This window comes from Zootoca vivipara, chromosome 9, assembly GCF_963506605.1.
Source record: "Zootoca vivipara chromosome 9, rZooViv1.1, whole genome shotgun sequence".
NCBI classification, from domain to species: domain Eukaryota; kingdom Metazoa; phylum Chordata; class Lepidosauria; order Squamata; family Lacertidae; genus Zootoca; species Zootoca vivipara.
The window spans coordinates 73,770,005-73,789,226 of record NC_083284.1 but is presented as its reverse complement, the minus strand read 5'-3'; the positions used below and the strand labels follow the sequence as shown (position 1 = coordinate 73,789,226).

At 47.1% G+C, this 19,222-nt stretch overlaps 1 protein-coding gene and 1 long non-coding RNA gene across 2 annotated transcripts in view; both read left to right on the top strand.

Moving 5' to 3' along the window:
- LOC132592663 (uncharacterized) overlaps positions 1-584 on the top strand; it is a 39,197-nt gene extending 38,613 nt beyond the window's left edge. Inside the window, exon 4 of the long non-coding RNA XR_009558201.1 lies at positions 378-584. This is a non-coding gene — a long non-coding RNA (uncharacterized LOC132592663). The remainder of the gene's footprint in view (positions 1-377) is intronic.
- An 83-nt stretch (positions 585-667) lies between these two features.
- LOC118084005 (solute carrier family 2, facilitated glucose transporter member 3) lies at positions 668-18,585 on the top strand. Its single transcript, XM_035113214.2, has 10 exons — positions 668-872; positions 4,099-4,194; positions 7,899-8,059; positions 8,577-8,817; positions 10,152-10,314; positions 12,106-12,293; positions 12,974-13,078; positions 15,062-15,163; positions 16,454-16,657; positions 17,588-18,585. Exons 1-10 carry the CDS (start codon positions 858-860, stop codon positions 17,813-17,815), a joined length of 1,503 nt encoding a protein of 500 aa, XP_034969105.1. The 5' UTR covers positions 668-857; the 3' UTR covers positions 17,816-18,585.
- The last annotated feature ends 637 nt before the right edge of the window (positions 18,586-19,222 follow it).

Here is a 19,222-nt window from a genome sequence, read left to right as displayed (position 1 = left end):
ATCAAAGCAGCTGCAAATTTGCTGGTTTCATCTCCCCTTAGTTTTAACAATCTTTGATTAATCATCCTTATCTCTTTTATGGTGGCCCCAATGCCAAAAGAATGACGGAAATTAGGACGACCAAAATTGCACAAAACAGGGAGCAACCTTTTGAGTTTTCCAGGGGCATAATAAATTTTTAAAAAAAAATGAAAATGGATTCAGGCTAAATCTGAGGCTGAGACCATTTTAATAGTATCAGTTCCGAAATAGCAATTCCTTAGTGCTCAGGAACTGTGGGAACAGTGGCCAGGCATAATTGTGGAACGTTTTAATTTCTTCACGGGTTTTTTTTTTCTTCTGTCTCTGATTCTCTCCCCCCACCCCATTTGTTGCAGAAGCCCAGAATGAGAACGCCTAAAAATTTCTTGAGCGTTTTCGCATTCCCTGAGAAAGACAAGCGGGCCGAATAATTCACCCTCCTGGCCGATATTTCTGGGCTTTGGGGCGTCTCTGAAACAGAGAAAGGAAAGTCTTCTGCCGTGATGCACACGCACGGAGAAGAAGGGGAGCGTCAGCAGCGCCCCGACGCCGCTCCAGCGAGACTGGACCAGGGCGGGGGCTCGCCGCCCCGTCACCGCCGGCTGCCCCGCCCCCTCCAGGCAGAAGCTTGAAATAGACCCGCGCCGCCTGCCAACCCCAAAAGAGAGCGAGCGCGAACGCGAGCGAGGCGGGCGGGTTTTGCGCAGCAGCAGGAAACGACGTGCAGAGGCGTCGCCGCAGCAGGCGAGGCGCGTGGCGGTTGCGCATCCTCGGAGCAGCGCTGCGCCGGCACTTTCTTCTTTGACGGGCGCGGGAGCGGAGGCAGTTTGGCGGGCATGGAGAGCAAGAAGGTGAGGGCGATGGCTCGCTCGGGGCCGCTCGGCAGCGGTGGCGGCGGCGGCGCCTCGGGAACGCGCTCGCGGGCGCATCGGGCGCGACTCCTCGCAAGGCGAGGGACGGCCCTCTCTCTGCGCATCTCTCGGGGGTCTGAACGGTGGGCTTCGGATTCTGGCAGCAGGAAAGGGGCAGGAGGCAAGCGAGGGAAAGGGCCGCTTGGCTGCAGGCCGGCCGGCCGGAAGGGCCCTAGAAACTGGAGAGGAGGATGGCCCTGCAATTGGTAAATGGGAGCTGGTACTTCGCATGCTTTGGGGATGGAGTGGTCTAGGAAGACGCGCAGAAGAGCCGTTCCTCCACGCCTCTTGCAATACAAATGAATGAATGAATAAGCCTATGCCTGTTGTGATTATAAAAATAATAAGCATTCTCAATATCTCCCGGTGCTGAGTGTTCGGCGCAGAATATTTTGGGTCCCCGTTATGTGCTGGTTGCCCGACTGGTGTGTGGCGTGTGGGCTTGGGTGAGGATAGGCTTCCAGGAACGCGCCCGGCAGCACAACTGGATGCTTCCCTTTAGCGTTCAGTAAAGATGCCTGGCGGTTATTTGCTTTCGTCAGAGCATTTGGGATGCTCGGGACGCACGCGATGGCTGCTGACTGCTGCCCTGATTCAGGAGGGTGTTCTTACGGAGAGTCTCTGTCAACTTGCATAGCTGCCAAGTTCTTCCTTTTTTTAAGAGAGAAATTCCCTTATGCTGAATAGGCTTCCTCGCGAGAAAACTTGGCAGCTGTGCTGTCAAGGTCATTTAGAGGATGGCAAAGACATGCCCCACTTGGATGCAACAAGTGCTCATTGCCCGAGGCGAGTTTTAAAGCCTTTAGAAAAATGTGGAGGCGGAAGACCAGAGCATGTGGAAGGGAGAAAGCATGCATGTGCGAGGGACCAAGCTTGGAGTTACTGTGGGTTCCACCGTGAGGCTGCCAGGCCTCCCCCCCCCCCCCCCCCGTGTAGGGCTGCCTTCTGGACAGACATTGCAGAGGGCAAATACTGTTAGATAGTAGCAACAAAATTATGCTGGATGGACAGCAGCCGGAGATGCTTTTAGACAAATGTTTCTCATGGGATTGCCAAGGCCTCTGCTGTCCTATGACTTTGCAGTAAGATAAGGAAGCAGCAGAAACTCCACAGTGAAGCAATCTAGATGGTTGCATTTAGGGGTTGCCACAGGAAACACTGAGATGCCAGGCAATTCAGAGGAGTCTATAGGAAAGCAGAGCTGTAGGAGGAGAAACCGGGGTGCCTAAGGGAGCCTGGCCTGTAAGGGGGGGGGAGGTGCACGTGCAAACACTCACGTACATACATGCATGCTAGACATGGTTGAACAGAGGACTGGAAGCAGAAGCCTCTGCCCCTTACAGCTACTCTGTCTTGTGGGTAGTCTAGGCTGATGTAGTCCTGTGATTCAGTGTGGGCTGGTAGACAGGAAGTCCTTGATTCAAATCTCACGGCAGCTATGAAACCAGGGAGTTGGCCTTAGGCAAGCTGGAGCTTCCCATCCGCAACAGAGAGGTGGGAATGACACAGCTTACATTTCTAAGGGTGATGGTTACAGAGACGGGAAGGGCTTTCAACACTGGAAAAAGTGCCATATCAGTTGCAATAATCATTTGACTGCTGGGAGATCTTAACCCTTCACAGCCAGCTTTGGGGTACCGTATTTACATTCTGTACATGTTTTTGTGTCTCCTTTACCTTTGCATTTAGTTGAGAGGCTAAATGGCAGCAGACCTGTGTGCCAGGATCCCATCACTACCAAAATTTGTGGAAAACAGGGTGGAGAGATTTAAAGCACAGAAGCTGTAGACTGGTGGGGCCAGGGGGGGGGGTTTGGTGGAGATGCTGGGGGGGATGAAGTGGGTCAAGGATTGTTGAATCCCTTCGCCACCTTCACTATTTTCTCCAGAGCAAACCTCTCTCCAAAATGGGGGGGGGGGTGCCTGACCCATGACAGATTCAGGAAATCTGTTTTGGGAGCACATGAAGTGATGAGGTGCACTTGAGGTTTATTGCAAGTTGGGAGGCAGGTATATTTGGGTGGGATATACAGGTTTCAGGAGCTCCCACTGGAGACTGGGCCCACACATGCTGCTGTGCTGTGTCTCACCTGGCGGCACAAAAGAGGGCCCATGCAGTACCTGTAAGTAGATGGGCACAGTTTAAAGGCCTATGCCCACATAGATACAGTATACAAATGTGCAGACCTGCATCACAGCTGTCCGTCTGCAGCAACCAATCTTATCTTCTCAGATTTCAGCCCCAGAAAGCCTGGGAGAGTTCTCCAGTGCTCTCAAGAGGTTGCTGTGCTCTTGTCATGTGGCCTGGATCAGAATCCATGCCTTAATAAAAAAACGGTCACAAATAGCAAATCACACATCAAATTAAAACAGCCCTTGGAGGGATTGTGCAAGTTGTAGAAGCTTGACAGTAACAGGGAGGGACAGGCAGGTCATCTTTTTATATCTTTTTCAGTAACTATCCCTCCCCCCCCCCAAAAAAAACCCCTGCCTGGGGCCCTACCTGTGGCAATTCCAGTGCATGTGCTGGAGGAAGGGCTAAATTGTCTGCTCTGTGAGAGATTATTGTTTTAATTTTCTTCCAATCCTGGATAAGGTAAGGAAGAAAGGTTCACAAAGCATGTATTGGGCTCCAATAGCCTGCTTTCCTTTGTCCTTCAGCACAAGCATATTCAGGAAATCCTCGAGGAAGAATGTGTGTGTTGTGTGTCTGATTTGATTTTTACCCTTTAAGTGCTTGAATGTTTTCTCCCAGACACAAGCTTTACCAGCTGTTGCCTAGGGAGGGAGCCAGCCATTTTGAGAAGTTAACATTTGCAGACAGCCATCAATTCAACAATTTCCCACAAGTGTCTTTATTATTATTCTTTAAAAAAAAACCTTTTGTGGTGACTTAGCAGTGTGTAATGAAGAGCTGAACGAGAAATATAAATGCTCTTGGATTAGAATTTTTCCGTTGGGGCAATGGTTCTCTGTATTTCCTGCACTTTTTTGTAGTGTCTACAAGTTGTATTCTTTCCCAAGGAGAATGGATTAACTTGGAAAGCATTTCTCATTTTTACTCATTGATTTCTAAGAGACTTTGGATTAAGATTGCTGCTTGTTTGCATGGGAAGCCAATTGGGGGAAAATGTGAATTAATTTTCTCTCCTTCCCTTCTATTGCAGAAGATAACGTGCCCGCTTGTCACTGCTGTGTTTGTGGCTGTCATTGGATCTCTCCAGTTTGGGTACAACACGGGAGTCATCAATGCTCCTGCAATGGTAAGACAATGGCACATGTGCTGCGGGCTTTTAGGGGCTCCATCGCTATCCTTACCTGGAGTGGTGACCAGGAAGTTGAGGAAGCCATGAAGGGTACAAGAAGCAGAGGGGAAATGAATCAAATTGTGGGGCACAGAAATGTAGTGGTCATGGAGACAGGGGAAATGAAACTCAAGAACAATTGCCACCTGATGTATCCTTAACTATTGTGTGTGTGAGGAAGAAATAAAAGTACTGGTAGGATACAGTCTCTCCTGGAAGGAAGAGGGGTCCGAATCCTCATGCCTAAATTCCACCAGCCACACAGGGATTCCTGGCTTGATATCTGGTAGTCCAGACAAACAAAGACTGCAACCAAAGCCCATGTTTTGAGGTATTTCTGGTTCAAATTCCTCTGTAGCTGTTAACACCTTTCCAGAAAATGGACTTCTCGTGTGATAAATGTAATGGTCCTTCTTTTTGGTTGGATGGGATGCAAAGGTTTCCCTTCAAGAAAGCAGTTCTGTTAGGGGGATATCAATTTTCCTAGCAACCTATTCTTGCTGACCATTGCCTGAAAGTGGTCTCATAAGTACCAGTCATGCCCATGGAATCCGCATGGCTCATCCTGTAAGGAGGGGAAGAACTGCGAAGAAAAGCTGGGGAAAACAACAGATAAAAACTCATTGTCTGTTTTCCAACCTGACCTTGAGGAAGGGGAAAATTCACAACCTACAAGGGGCATCCTATATAATAAAGTCCCTGTGTCTCGGCATCCAGTCCCTGTGTCCCTGGGTTTGCGCTACTGCGCATGTGCCCCACGGACACAGGGATTGGATACAGGGATTGGACGCACACACGCGCGTACTCTCCCCACCGATGAAGAGAACCAGAACCCAGTAAACGAGCCACTGGCAGCTTCTCCTCATGCCTCTGCTGCTGCGGGACAGCCATCTTCCTGCACCCCATTCTCCCGCCTGCTCAGCGCTCGGCCTTTTCAGCTGCTCGGTGGTCTGTCGGGGAATGCGGCGGCGGCGGCAGCCCCGGCTTCTCCTATAGCCGAGCGCCGGGGTTGCGATCCGGCCTTGCCGCTTATGCGGCCGCTGCCGAGACATGCGCTCTAGTACTCGTTATTTTAACGGGCTTCAAGATACTAGTCATAATATAAAAACTGGGTAAGCTCCATTGGTAGAGCATGAGAATCTTAAACTCAGGGTTGTGGGTTCGAGGCCCACATAGGGCAAAAGATTCCTGCATTTCAGGGGGTTCGACTAGATGACCCTCATGGTCCCTCCCAAACTTATATTGCACACATGCGCACGCGTGCACACACACACACACGTTAGGTGTTTCTGCCCTGCCCTTCAAACAGATTCCCAGGACAGCTTCCAATAAAATTGGCAAAACTATCAAAAATACCCGGAGACAATATACTAAACGCAGCAAAAGCAGCAATATCCCTGCTCTAGGATGGCCAAAACATAAAAACGGCCATACTAGGATTGTTAGTGCTCTAAAGAGAGTTTTGTGGCAGTTTGATGACTGAGGTGGGGGGCAGTGGGAGAAGAGCAAATTTGATGCTTTGAATTAAATGATTAACCTCCTGGGGACACACATCTTTGGGGATTTTTATTTACAGTGTTCCATTCATATCCCACCTCTCCTTCCAAGGAGTTCAAGGGGCATAAATGGTTCTCCCTCCTCATTTAATCCTCACAACAACCCTGTGAGGTAGGTTAGAGGCAGTGGCTGGCATCCAAGGTCACTCAGTGAGCATCCAAGGTCACTCAGTGAGCATCATGGCCTAGTGGCGATTTGAATCTGGGTCTCCCAGGTCCAAGTCCCTAGCATTCCACTGGTTGGAGGGGGAAGGTAGCTATAATAAATGGAGGATAGCCAGCTGCTGACTCACAGTGAGGGCACATCTGCTTGAAGGGGAAAAAAGCGGGGAGGGAGGGAGTGCCTGGTGCACAGTGCAGAGCTAAGAGATGCTCTGGTTTCCCTTAAGATTCTCTTCTCCTTCAGCCCCCACCTCTGGCTCCTATCCTGTAACTATCACCCCCCCTTCCTCTTACCCATCTTTTATCAATGTTCATATTTTTAATCATAGAATCATAGAGTTGGAAGAGACCAAAAGGGCCATCCAGTCCAACCCCCTGCCAAGCAGGAAACACCATCAAAGCATTCTTGACATATGCCTGTCAAGCCTCTGCTTAAAGACCTCCAAAGAAGGAGACTCCACCACACTCCTTGGCAACAAATTCCACTGCCGAACAGCTCTTACTGTCAGGAAGTTCTTCCTAATGTTTAATCTTCATGCAGTAGCAGAGCAATAGGGGAAGTTCCAAGTAAGACACTTCGGAATTGCGCCATTAGATTAAGAGAGAGAACCAGGGAAGTGTGTGGGTTTGGGTTTTTACAAAACGAATGACTCACTTGTACTGTACCACGTGCACCCGAAATCTTCAAATGCAGAAACCACAGGCAGCTGTTCTTGCACTGTTGCTAAAGGTCCTGCTGCCATCTTGTGGTTTTAATAGTTGTGAGTGCAGAAGATTGAATTTCAGCAGACACAGCTACGGTGTCCTTTCATGTCTGACTGTATCAGCCAAAAACCTCTTCTCTTTACAGGAGCTGTGCATGTATCAGAATGTAGTTTTGTATGACACTGTTAATTATTAAACGTCTGTTTAATTCAGTGGATTGAAAGATAAGGTCCAATATTACGTGATAAAATATACCTGTTTAAAGCTATAAGCCAATGCACTCTTACCTTTGAGAAGCATTTGAGAACTGCTTGCTTGGGATTTGCCATGCCTAAAAAGGAGGCGGTGTCTCCACTTCCCATTTCTTAACTTTTCTAGACTAGTTTTCACTCTTTGTACCTCCAGGGGACATTTTATACATTGAATTACCTGCAACAGATAAATATTATTATTTTAAAAAAAGAATTACTGTACCTGCAACAGATTTCCTGTACATTGCAGACATTAGAATGCACACTCCGTATTCGCCTGACATATGGCAGGGGCACGGGGCTTTCAGGAAAGCTTGTCTGCCATTGTGTATATTCTCACTGAGTAATTCCTGATTTAAACTTCCAATAAGGCCAGGGTTCCTTCCTCACTTACTGTTGGAAAACTACTGCCTGCCCTAGGACCGTAAAAGGATTTCTCCTGTCTTGAACCAGATTCACTTAAACATTTTTAGAAAAGTATTTAACTTTTATACCAATCTACATATCAGGTGGCGCTGTGGTTAAACCACTGAGCCTAGGGCTTGCTGATCAGAAGGTCGGCGGTTCGAATCCCTGTGACGGGGTGAGCTCCCGTTGCTTGGTCCCAGCTCCTGCCAACCTAGCAGTTCGAAAGCACGTCAAAATGCAAGTAGATAAATAGGAACCGCTACAGCGGGAAGGTAAACGGCGTTTCCATGTGCTGCTCTGGTTTGCCAGAAGCGGCTTTGTCATGCTGGCCACATGACCTGGAAGCTATACGCCGGCTCCCTCGGCCAATAATGCGAGATGAGCGCGCAACCACAGAGTCGGTCACGACTGGACCTAATGGTCAGGGGTCCCTTTACCTTTACATATCAAGAAGCTTTTCTTTTGATTTCTGTGCTCACCTCATTGCTTTAGTACAATTCCAAAGTTTTCTTAACACAATACCCCTGGTATGTGGTTGTAACTCAATACCTATGGAGTGTTTTTTTCTTCTCACACACAGATTATCAAGGGCTTTTTTAATGAATCCTGGGTAGAGCGGTCAGGCGCCCCAATGTCCAACACGCTGCTCACGTCGCTATGGGCCCTCTCTGTGTCCATTTTCTCAGTAGGTGGCATGATTGGCTCCTTTTCTGTTGGACTTTTCGTCAACCGATTTGGCAGGTACGTTGGGGGGAATATTCTGGACTACAGAGCAGTCTCCGCCTCCATTTTGAGGAACAAGAAGGGATAAGGGGAAATGATCTCCATTACAGAACGGACAGAGAATTCAATTCTGTAATGATCATTGTGTCACACTTTGGGGGAATGCCTAGTATGGAAGTACGTACTAAGAAGGCGACTTGCCCTCCCTGCCAAAAAGCAAATGGGCTTTGGGCAGCATATTTTGGGTGCCATTAAGGACAACAAATGGCACAGGCAGAGGGGAACAATGGAGCACAATCCACCAGGAAGAGCTGCTGCACAAGCTCCCTCGAAACAAGTCTGCTTTGTTCTTCAGTGAGGTTTCTTTGCACATGAGAATGTCCCAGTGATTGATTATGACCCATTTTAATTAGGGGTAGATGGTTCCACTTGGATTTTCTGTTTAAATAAGTCACACCATTTTGGGCATATTTATATGGAAAAGCAGTATATAAATTGAAATAATGATAAGATTTTTTTTCCCCCTCCTGTGCAGGCGAAACTCTATGTTGCTGGTGAATATTTTGCCCATTTCAGGTGGCATTTTGATGGGCTTCTCCCGAATGGCAAACGCTTTGGAAATGTTTATTGCTGGCCGGCTTGTTATTGGTATCTACTGTGGCCTCTGCACTGGCATTGTGCCCATGTATATCAGTGAGGTCTCCCCCACTGCCTTGCGAGGAGCTTTTGGCACACTGAATCAGCTGGGCATTGTCGTGGGTATCCTGGTGGCACAGGTAAGACTTTTCCTGGAATGATTACAAAGCCACACAGCTAAGTGGTGCATTGGTATTGCTGGGAGTTCATGACCAGGTCCCAACTCTATGCACCTGGGAGTAATCCCTGTTGAGGACCATGGACTTAATTATAAATTGAACATGCATAAGATTGGGTTCAGTTGGCTACTTGGGAAATAGAATCATAGAATCATAGAGTTGGAAGAGACCACAAGGGCCATCCAGTTCAACCCCCTGCGAAGCAGGAGACACCATAAAAGCATTCCTGACAAGCCTCTGCTTAAAGACCTCCAAAAAAGGAGACTCCACCACACACCTTGGCAGCAAATTCCACTGTCGAACAGCTCTTACTGTCAGGAAGTTCTTCCTAATGTTTAGGTGGAATCTTCTTTCTTGTAGCTTGAATCCATTGGTCCGTGTCTGCTTCTCTGGAGCAGCAGAAAACAACCTTTCACCCTTTTCTATATGAATAGTTTATGGCTAGTTGATAAGGCTGCTGGCAGGGACTGTCTTGTTTTGTTATTGACCACATGTAAGTTACTCTGGGGGGATGCAGGTGGTGCTGTGGGTTAAACCACAGAGCGCCTAGGCCTTGCCAATCAGATGGTCGGCGGTTCAAATCTCTGCAATGGGGTGAGCTCCCGTTGCTTGGTCCCAGCTCCTGCCAACCTAGCAGTTCGAAAGCACGTCAAAGTGCAAGTAGATAAATAGGTACCGCTCCGGCGGGAAGGTAAACAGCATTTCCGTGTGCTGTTCCGGTTCGCCAGAAGCGGCTTTGTCATGCTGGTCACATGACCTGGAAGCTGTACACCTGCTTCCTCGGCCAATAACGTGAGATGAGCGCCGCAACCCCAGAGTTGGTCACGACTGGACCTAATGGTCAGGGGTCCCTTTACCTTTACCTAACACCTTGTATGAATTTATCTCTATATTCCGTTCACCTGAAGGCCACCAGTTAGCAGTCTGAAAGCATGTCAAAGTACAAGTTGTCAGGGGTCCTTTACCTTTTTAAAGTTACTCTGGGAGCTTTTTTCAGATTAAAGCTGAATGTGCTTAAAATAAATGAATGAGGATTTATTCAGGAAAGGGGATGCTACATTACAAAGAATCACTCCTTCTTATCATTGCAACCTGGGTGGAGTTCTGAAGAGGTGGGCTAGGGATCATCAACAAACTAATTCCTCATGGGAAGAAGAATCCATGGTTCTTTATGGGAAGCCATAGATTGTTATAAATAAAACGTTTAGTTATGCTGCATGTAACTTTCAGTTTATGGGAACATAGTTCACAAGCGTTCTTGTCTTGTCTTCCTCTCCACCAACTGCTACAATCAGGTCTTTGGCCTAGATGTCATCCTGGGAAGTAGAACTCTCTGGCCACTGCTGGTGGGACTCACCGTCGTCCCAGCCGTCTTCCAGTGTGTGGCACTGCCATTCTGTCCTGAGAGCCCACGATTCCTGCTGATCAACAGGATGGAGGAAGAGAAAGCACATGCAGGTAAACACAAAGTAATGAAGGGATCCGATCCCTTGGCTTGCAGTATTGTAGCCTCTTCATTATCCTTATGCGTAGCTCATAGGACAATCTATTCACTGTCAGAAGCTATGAGCGGAATTGCAACTTAACAGGCCACACGCTACCACCACCTTTCTTGTGTACATGATGTTCTGTCCACACTATTGGCCATGCATAGCTATGAAGTATAGATGAAGGTACCGCCCACTTCAGCAGCCATTTTTTAAAAGTGGCATTTTATTGCTTAAATGCTGGCTACTGAGGCAGCATGATTTTAAAACTGATTTTCATAATCAGCACTCTGATGTTTTTTCATCTGAGCGCTACTGCATAAATAATTGTAATTTTTTAAAGAATTGGTCAAAAAGATTAGTAAAACATTAAAATGGGAGCCATTGGAAAGATAACCGGCAATAGGTTCACCTGCCAAACTGTCACTACCCACATCAAAACCACACCTCTAGGAAAAGGTAGCCTCAAGACACCGACACCTTCCGTGATTGCTGTATTGTTAGAGTCTTTTCTCTAATTATCATATTTTCTGAGAAAAATCTGATTGTCTGAGAAAACAGCACAACGAAAACATAGAAGCATGGAAATCCTGGCTACCCCTTCCAATTCCTCTTTGTCTTGTCTTCTCCAAAACTTGAACTGGACTCAATCAAGTTGTCTTGTGGGTTGTGTGAATGGTTTCTGTTTCACAGAGGGACATGAAACCCAGAATATTCCTGGGTCTTGCCCATAAGGTTTGCTTCTGTGCCAGTACCTGCCTGCAATGGGAAAATGCAGAAAATTTACTAGGGGAAAGTGTGAGTGTTACCCACAGGATTTCTTTGGGAAGGGGAATCTTCCTGAGCATTCCTTCCTGGATCTGTGAGGGTATCAACTTGCCTCAAATATGAATGGAAGCATCTCCAGGTGTGGGAGATCTCGGCCTAATTACAGTCGTTGACGTGTTATAGCAGGCATGGCCAAACCTAGCCCTCCAGCTGTTTTGGGACTCCCATCATCCCTAGCTAACATGATCCCTAGCTGACCAGTGGTCAGGGATGATGGGTATTGTAGTCCCAAAACAGCTGGAGGCCAAGTTTGGCCATGCCTGTGTTACATCTCTCTCAATGTGCATGAGAGAACAATGTCATAAGCAAGAGAAACTGTCCCCTTATTTAGCTAGTGGGAAAAGCAACAAGGAAAAGTGGAGAGAGAGTCAAGAGGCAGCAAAAGATTTGTATTTGTTAAAGTTGGTAATGAGGATTAATGGGTTAGACCAGGCACGTCCAACAGGTAGATTGTGATCTACCAGTAGATCACTGGACGCCTGAGGTAGATCACTGGCAGATCACTGGCTACCCCTAAAGAAGCTCAACAACTTTGGCTCCCATAAAAAAGCTCATTTTTTTTGCCCTGCACCCCCCAAAATGGCACTTTCCTTCTTCCTAAAAAAAAGCTCAACAACAACTTTGATCTGAATGCCTAAAAATGGGCCTTCCTCCTCTCCAAAAAAGCTCAACAACTTTGACCTGAACCCCCCCCCCCAAAAGGGGGTAGATCACTGCAAGTTTTTAACTCTTTAAGTAGATCGCAGTCTCTTGGGAGTTGGCCACCCCTGGGTTAGACCAAAGGCCGGTTAACCTCATGAGTTGAGCAGAAGAATAGAATAGGGAGCTGGCTTCATTGTCATGAAGAAATGAACCCTCAGGGTAGGGACTCAACAGCTTGTGAACTGATGTCGTGTTGTGTGTAATTCAGATGTTTGATTCCTCCTCCTGCCAGTTCTCCAAAAGCTCCGTGGCACCCAAGATGTGTCCAGTGATATTGATGAGATGAAAGAAGAGAGTGCCAAGATGTCTCAAGAGAAGAAAGTGACAATTCCTGAGCTCTTCCGTTCCCCCAGCTACCGCCAGGCCATCATCGTTGCCATTGCGCTGCAGCTCTCCCAGCAGCTCTCTGGCATCAATGCAGTAGGTGACTTTCCTCTTTTATTCCCTGAGCGCTTTTCTCTTGCAGCCTAATACTTCTGACATGCAGAAGAAGGAGGAGGCCATGTTTTAAATTGCTGGCTGTGTGGATGGGCCAGTTCCTGTTGGAACTCTTATTTGAAGCAGAGAATAGTGATTATGGGCTCACGGGAGAACCTTAGTCACAGTAACTCAGGCCCCAGGCCCTAGATATAAAAATAGGAACAGCTGCAATCCACATGAACGGGCTGTTATGAGGCTTAAAGATAGCAGGGAATTTTGTTACCTGCCCTCAGTCTTAGCAACAGTTAAGCAAGGCAGTGGGTGGTCAATCCTGCGCACACTTATCTGGGCAGTATTCCCATTATACTCTGTGAGATTTGCTTCTGAGTCAATAGGCACCAGGCAAAAACGTTCCTTTATAACCAGGCCTTTGGTTGACATCCTATGCCCTTTTAAAATGGGGGGGGGTGTTATTGGGTTGTTGTTTTATTTTTATTATATTGTGGTTTTTATGTTGACCTTTTCTATGAACCGCCATGAGACCTCTGGGTACAGGGCGGCATATAAGTTGAATAAATAATAATTAATAATAGTAAGGTAGATGTTGTATTTCCCTGCTTAGCATTAAGAACAAGGTGAGCTCCAGACACCAGCAGTGACAAATATTTATCTGCCTGTAGGTCTTTTACTATTCTACTGAGGTTTTTGAAGATGCTGGAGTGAAACAGCCAGTGTACGCTACCATTGGTGCCGGTGTGGTCAACACCATCTTTACAGTTGTATCGGTAAGTAGTCTTTAGCAACATGGCATTCATGTACTTTATAGCTGAGTCAAAGTCTCCCCTCTCCTTTATATTTATCTTTATATCTAGAACAATAGGGAGGGAGGCAAATATATGGCTAGAATTCAGGGTGGGTACTGGGGTGGGTACTCGGTACTGCAACCCTGTGCTTAATTGTTCTCCCCACTCTAGCTGGGCGACATTTTCTTTTTGAAAAAGAAAAGAAATTTCCTCTCTCCCAAACAGGGAGCGTTGCTTCCTTCTCCTCCTTTCCCAGTTGTGTTGCCCTGAAGCCAAATCTGCTTGTGGGCAGGAGGCAGTTTCCTAGTTTATCCCGGTCATGAGAAAGGATGGAATGTTGCTGCTGCTACTTGGGGAATAACAGGGTCGCCCCTGTTTGCGTTGCTCCCCACCCCCACAAGCACAGAAATGTTCCCCAGCTATAGAACAGCAAACTCGTGAGGTGGCATTTCTTGCCTTAACCAAAGTGACTTCAGATACTATAGCAGTACTACTTGAGCTGTGAGTTTTAATTCAGTTCGTCAGTTGGCCTTTGTTCTCATGGGTTTCCAGAGTAGAAAATGAAAAGGGCAATTGTTTTTTATATACAGTGGTGCCGCGCTAGACGAATTTAATTCGTTCCACAGGTCTTTTCTTATAACGAAAAATTCGTCTAGCGAATCCCATAGGAATGCACTGAATTTTTTTTGAATTTTTTTTGCCCATAGGAACGCATTAATTGAATTTCAATGCATTCCTATGGGAAACCGCGATTCGCTAGACGAATTTTTTGTAAAACACATTCGTCTAGCGAGGCAACCTCCGCTAGAAAAAACCTTTCGTTAAGTGGAAATTTCGTTAAGCAGGGCATTCGTTAAGCGAGGCACCACTGTATTTAAATGATCTATCTTTATATATATATTTTTAAAAATGACTGGCAGTCTTTGCTTATTAAAGTATTAGGGTACTTTGGGGGATGGAGAAGAGATTTCAGTTAAGTTGGGATGCAAATTCACAGGACACTTCACCAGCCTGATGGTTCCTATGGTCATCATTCGATTACAAAAGGTAGTAAAGGTAAAAGTAAAGGTACCCCTGCCCATTAGGTCCAGTCGCAGACGACTCTGGGGTTGCAGCGTTCATCTCACTCTATAGGTCAAGGGAGCCGGCATTTGTCCACAGACAGCTTCCGGGTCATGTGGCCAGCATGGCCAAGCCGCTTCTGGCGAACCAGAGCAGCGCACGGAAACCCCGTTTACCTTCCCGCCAGAGCGGTACCTATTTATCTACTTGCACTTTGACGTGCTTTCGAACTGCTAGGTAGGCAGGAGCAGGGATCAAGCAATGTGTGTTGGACCATAGCACGCCAGGCACTCCTATCTTGCACTGCCTCCCGCAGTTTGGTCAAACTCATGTTCGTAGCTTCGAGAACACAAAGACAAAGACAAGCAATGTGTAGCACACTTTAAAGGTAGTAGTACACTTTATTTTATGCCCAACAATGAGAAATATGTGTGTTCTTTGGGGACAATTACATGAATGCACTAAATTGGGCAGATTCTTGACGGGTGGGTCTATAATAGTTGACAGCTAAGTGGAGTGTTCATGTTCAGATGTAGTTCAGAAGTCGTGTGGCTCTTGGGTACAAGGTTCTGAGAACAAACACCAGGGAAGGGTGCTGTGCTTGTGGGCTACACAGGAGGCCTTTGGCTGGGCTCAGCCTCTTCTGGAAGCAGAATGCTAGATCAATGTGGACTTTGATCCTCTGACTCAGCAAAGCAATTGTTAGTTTTCATCCTCTGTGACAAAACAATTAAGACTGCCATCATGTCTCAAAAAGATAAATGTCTACATAGAAGTTTGTTTCTCCTGCCTCTCCTCGCTCACACTTTAAAGCACACAAACTCGGAAGAGGAGGCGGCGCTTAGGTTTGGGGAGAGCGCTTGCCACCAAAAGCAACATTTTATTTTTCTTCCCATTTCCCAGCTCTTCCTTGTAGAGCGCGCAGGCCGCCGAACACTCCATTTGATTGGCTTAGGAGGCATGGCCGTCTGTGCTGTCGCCATGACTGTTTCCTTGGCATTGAAGGTAAGCCGTCACCATTCCTGCTCCCTGGTGTGTCCGCAGTGTCTTTGGGGTCCAAACGGATCAGGCATACGTGCGAGTGTAATGAGAAGAAAGGAGATGGCTTAGCAGGTTGGGATTATTATAATAGTATTGCAGCTGATTTCTCACAGGCCAGGATGTACACGAGTCCACTAGCAAGCAAGACAGCCACAACCAGATCCCACTTATTTTGGACTCACAGCTGTCCATGGAGGCACAGGTCAATTCTGTGTTCAGGGCGGCTGTCTACCAGCTCCATCTGGTACGCAGGCTGAGACCCTACCTGCCCGCGGACTGTCTCGCCAGAGTGGTGCATGCTCTGGTTAACTCCCACTTGGACTACTGCAATGCGCTCTACGTGGGGCTACCTTTGAAGGTGACCCGGAAACTACAACTAATCCAGAATGCGGCAGCTAGACTGGTGACTGGGAGCGGCCACCGAGACCACATAACACCGGTCTTGAAAGACCTACATTGGCTCCCAGTAAGTTTCCGAGCACAGTTCAAAGTGTTGGTGCTGACCTTTAAAGCCCTAAATGGCCTCGGTCCAGTATACCTGAAGGAGCGTCTCCACCCCCATTGTTCTGCCCGGACACTGAGGTCCAGCACCAAGGGCCTTCTGACGGTTCCCTCGTTGCGAGAAGCCAAGTTGCAGGGAACCAAGCAGAGGGCCTTCTCGGCGGTGGCGCCTGTCCTGTGGAATGCCCTCCCATCAGATGTCAAAGAGAAAATTTTTAGAAGACATCTGAAGGCAGCCCTGTTTACGGAGGCTTTTAATGTTTAATTGTTTTATTTCATTTTTCTGTTGTAAGCCGCCCAGAGTGGCTGGGGAAACCCAGCCAGATGGGCAGGGTATAAATAATAAATTATTATTATTATTATTATTATTATGGAGGTCAAGGTGTGGTGTACAGTGGGGGTTCAATCCCTGGTCTCCCAGGTCCTAGTCCAACCCTCTAACCATTACTGGTCCTCATAGGTGTGTTAGCTGCTTATTTGCTTCACGCTGTTGTTTCCCACAGGGCTGGCTCAAAGGTTTTTTGCAGGGAGAAATTGCAACTTGCTTGCACCTGGATTCAAATCTAGCCTAGGAATTTGGCGGCTGGGTTTTTCTTTCTTAGCTTCAGGCCCCTTTCTGTAAAATAGAAATGGAAGTGGAAATGAACCAGATACAGAGACAGACTCTAAAATACTTTGTAAGACACAGGTGTCTTTGGACTCTTCTGTCTCAAATTTGCTAACTGCTGTCAATTCTCTTTCTCTTTATTATAGGGCATTGTATCCTGGATTGGCTATGTCAGCATTGTTGCCACTTTAGCCTTTGTGGCTTTCTTCGAAATTGGCCCTGGCCCAATCCCCTGGTTCATTGTGTCTGAACTCTTCAGCCAGGGGCCTCGTCCTGCAGCTGTGGCTGTAGCTGGCCTTTCAAACTGGACGTCCAATTTTCTGGTGGGAATGCTGTTTCCGATCCTAAAGGTAGGAAGAAGAGTGTTGCTTTCAGCTATGTGTCACGATCTGTGTATTGGGTGGTTAACAGTATAGCCAGATCCCAACGTCAGGCTCCTGTCCCAAGGAGTTCTCAGTCTAAAATCGAATAGAATGAGAAAGGTGAGAGGGCAAGCAAGGGCAACTGAGTTGGAAATGAGCAAACGAGTTGGTCACACTTGAGAATAGTGGTTCGGAGGAGCTTTAATGAGTGGTTTGCCTAGTGTGATGACATTTGGGAAAGTGTTTTCTTTGCAAGGATTCAGATGCAAATTAAAATAGGCTTGTATTGGCTTGATAGGGACCCAGGTGGCGCTGTGGTTAAACCACTGAGCCTAGGGCTTGCTGATCAGAAGGTCGGCAGTTCGAATCCCTGCAACGGGGTGAGCTCCCATTGCTTGTTCCCAGCTCCTGCCAACCTAGCAGTTCGAAAGCACATAAAAGTGCAAGTACTGTAGATAAATAGGGACCGCTCCGGCGGGAAGGTAAACGGCGTTTCCGTGTGCTGCTCTGGTTTGCCAGAAGCGGCTTCGTCATCCTGGCCACATGACCTGGAAGCTGTACGCCGGCTCCCTCGGCCAATAATGCGAGATGAGCATTATTGGTTACTCAGTTAGCAGCCACACACACACAGGTCAACTTGGGCCAAAGCTATTTGCTTTTCTTGTGAATCCTCAAGAGGCCAAGGCCCCTTGCGTTGACTCCTCCCGGTGGGTGGTGACCTTGTCTGTAAAAAGCCACAATGGGAAGGCTTCCTGCCACAGGACATGCAATAGCCACATCAGGGCATGAAGTAGGAGAGCTAGTGAGAAGCAGATGCTACCCGCAAAGGACTCGGATGGTTGCACCCCATAGCTATGTTTTAAATTTCAGGCCTGTGACCTTACTGAGGTATGACTCTTTCTCTTTTCTCCCTCGCAGGATGCCTGCAACCATTATGTTTTCCTCATCTTTGTCGGTTTCCTTGTCTTCTTCTTCATCTTCACCTTCTTTAAAGTCCCTGAGACAAAAGGCCGGACTTTTGAAGAGATCTCCAGTGGCTTTGAAAGGAGAAGAGAGGACGGCATTCTTCCAGCAACCATGGAAAAGGGGCCAATGGTGGAACTGACTAGCATACAGCCCACGAAAGATGTCGCACCAAATATTTAATAATGTTCTGTTCTTGACACTTTATTGGTTCTGAGGATAATCCTCACAGGGGGGGAAAGCAGAGATACTTTTTAAATTGCTGCTATTTCTTTATTTCCCCATCAGCCTTTCCTTGTGTGCCAAGACTCAGTCAGTCTTGCCACATACTAAAACAAGTTAAATGCAGGGAAATGTTCCTTGCTTACAATGCTGGAAGGCAACACTTGCTTTATTATTCTCCCTACATTGCTCCCTTCCCTGTCACTCATTCATAGTGACCTAAGAAATGGCTCCCTCCCCTGCCTCTTTTTAATGCATTCTTCTTGTATCATTGTTGTTGTTTAGTCGTTTAGTCGTGTCCGACTCTTCGTGACCCCATGGACCATACCACGCCAGGCACTCCTGTCTTGCACTGCCTCCCGCAGTTTGGTCAAACTCATGTTCGTAGCTTTGAGAACACTGTCCAACCATCTCGTCCTCTGACGTCCCCTTCTCCTAGTGCCCTCAATCTTTCCCAACATCAGGGTCTTTTCCAAGGATTCTTCTCTTCTCATGAGGTGGCCAAAGTATTGGAGCCTCAGCTTCACGATCTGTCCTTCCAGGGAGCACTCAGGGCTGATTTCCTTAAGAATGGATAGGTTTGATCTTCTTGCAGTCCATGGGACTCTCAAGAGTCTCCTCCAGCACCATAATTCAAAAGCATCAATTCTTCGGCGATCAGCCTTCTTTATGGTCCAACTCTCACTTCCATACATCACTACTGGGAAAACCATAGCTTTAACTATACGGACCTTTGTCGGCAAGGTGATGTCTCTGCTTTTTAAGATGCTGTCTAGGTTTGTCATTGCTTTTCTCCCAAGAAGCAGGCGTCTTTTAATTTCATGACTGCTGTCACCATCTGCAGTCATCAAGGAGCCCAAGAAGGTAAAATCTCTCACTGCCTCCATTTCTTCCCCTTCTATTTGCCAGGAGGTGATGGGACCAGTGGCCATGATCTTGGTTTTTTTGATGTTGAGCTTCAGACCATATTTTGCGCTCTCCTCTTTCACCCTCATTAAAAGGTTCTTTAATGCCTCCTCGCTTTCTGCCATCAAGGTTGTGTCATCTGCATATCTGAGGTTGTTGATATTTCTTCCGGCAATCTTAATTCCGGCTTGGGATTCATCTAGTCCAGCCTTTCGCATGATGAATTCTGCATATAAGTTAAATAAGCAGGGAGACAATATACAACCTTGTCGTACTCCTTTCCCAATTTTGAACCACTCAGTTGTTCCATATCCAGTTCTAACTGTAGCTTCTTGTCCCACATAGAGATTTCTCAGGAGACAGATGAGGTGATCAGGCACTCCCATTTCTTTAAGAACTTGCCATAGTTTGCTGTGGTCGACACAGTCAAAGGCTTTTGCATAGTCAATGAAGCAGAAGTAG

What these genes read in the sequence shown, in the direction of transcription:
- LOC118084005 (XM_035113214.2), top strand. An exon ending in CCATCTTTACAGTTGTATCG is followed by an intron (nt 13,079 to 15,061) that starts GTAAGTAGTCTT and finishes CCCATTTCCCAG; the next exon opens with CTCTTCCTTGTAGAGCGCGC. An exon ending in TGCTGTTTCCGATCCTAAAG is followed by an intron (nt 16,658 to 17,587) that starts GTAGGAAGAAGA and finishes TCTCCCTCGCAG; the next exon opens with GATGCCTGCAACCATTATGT.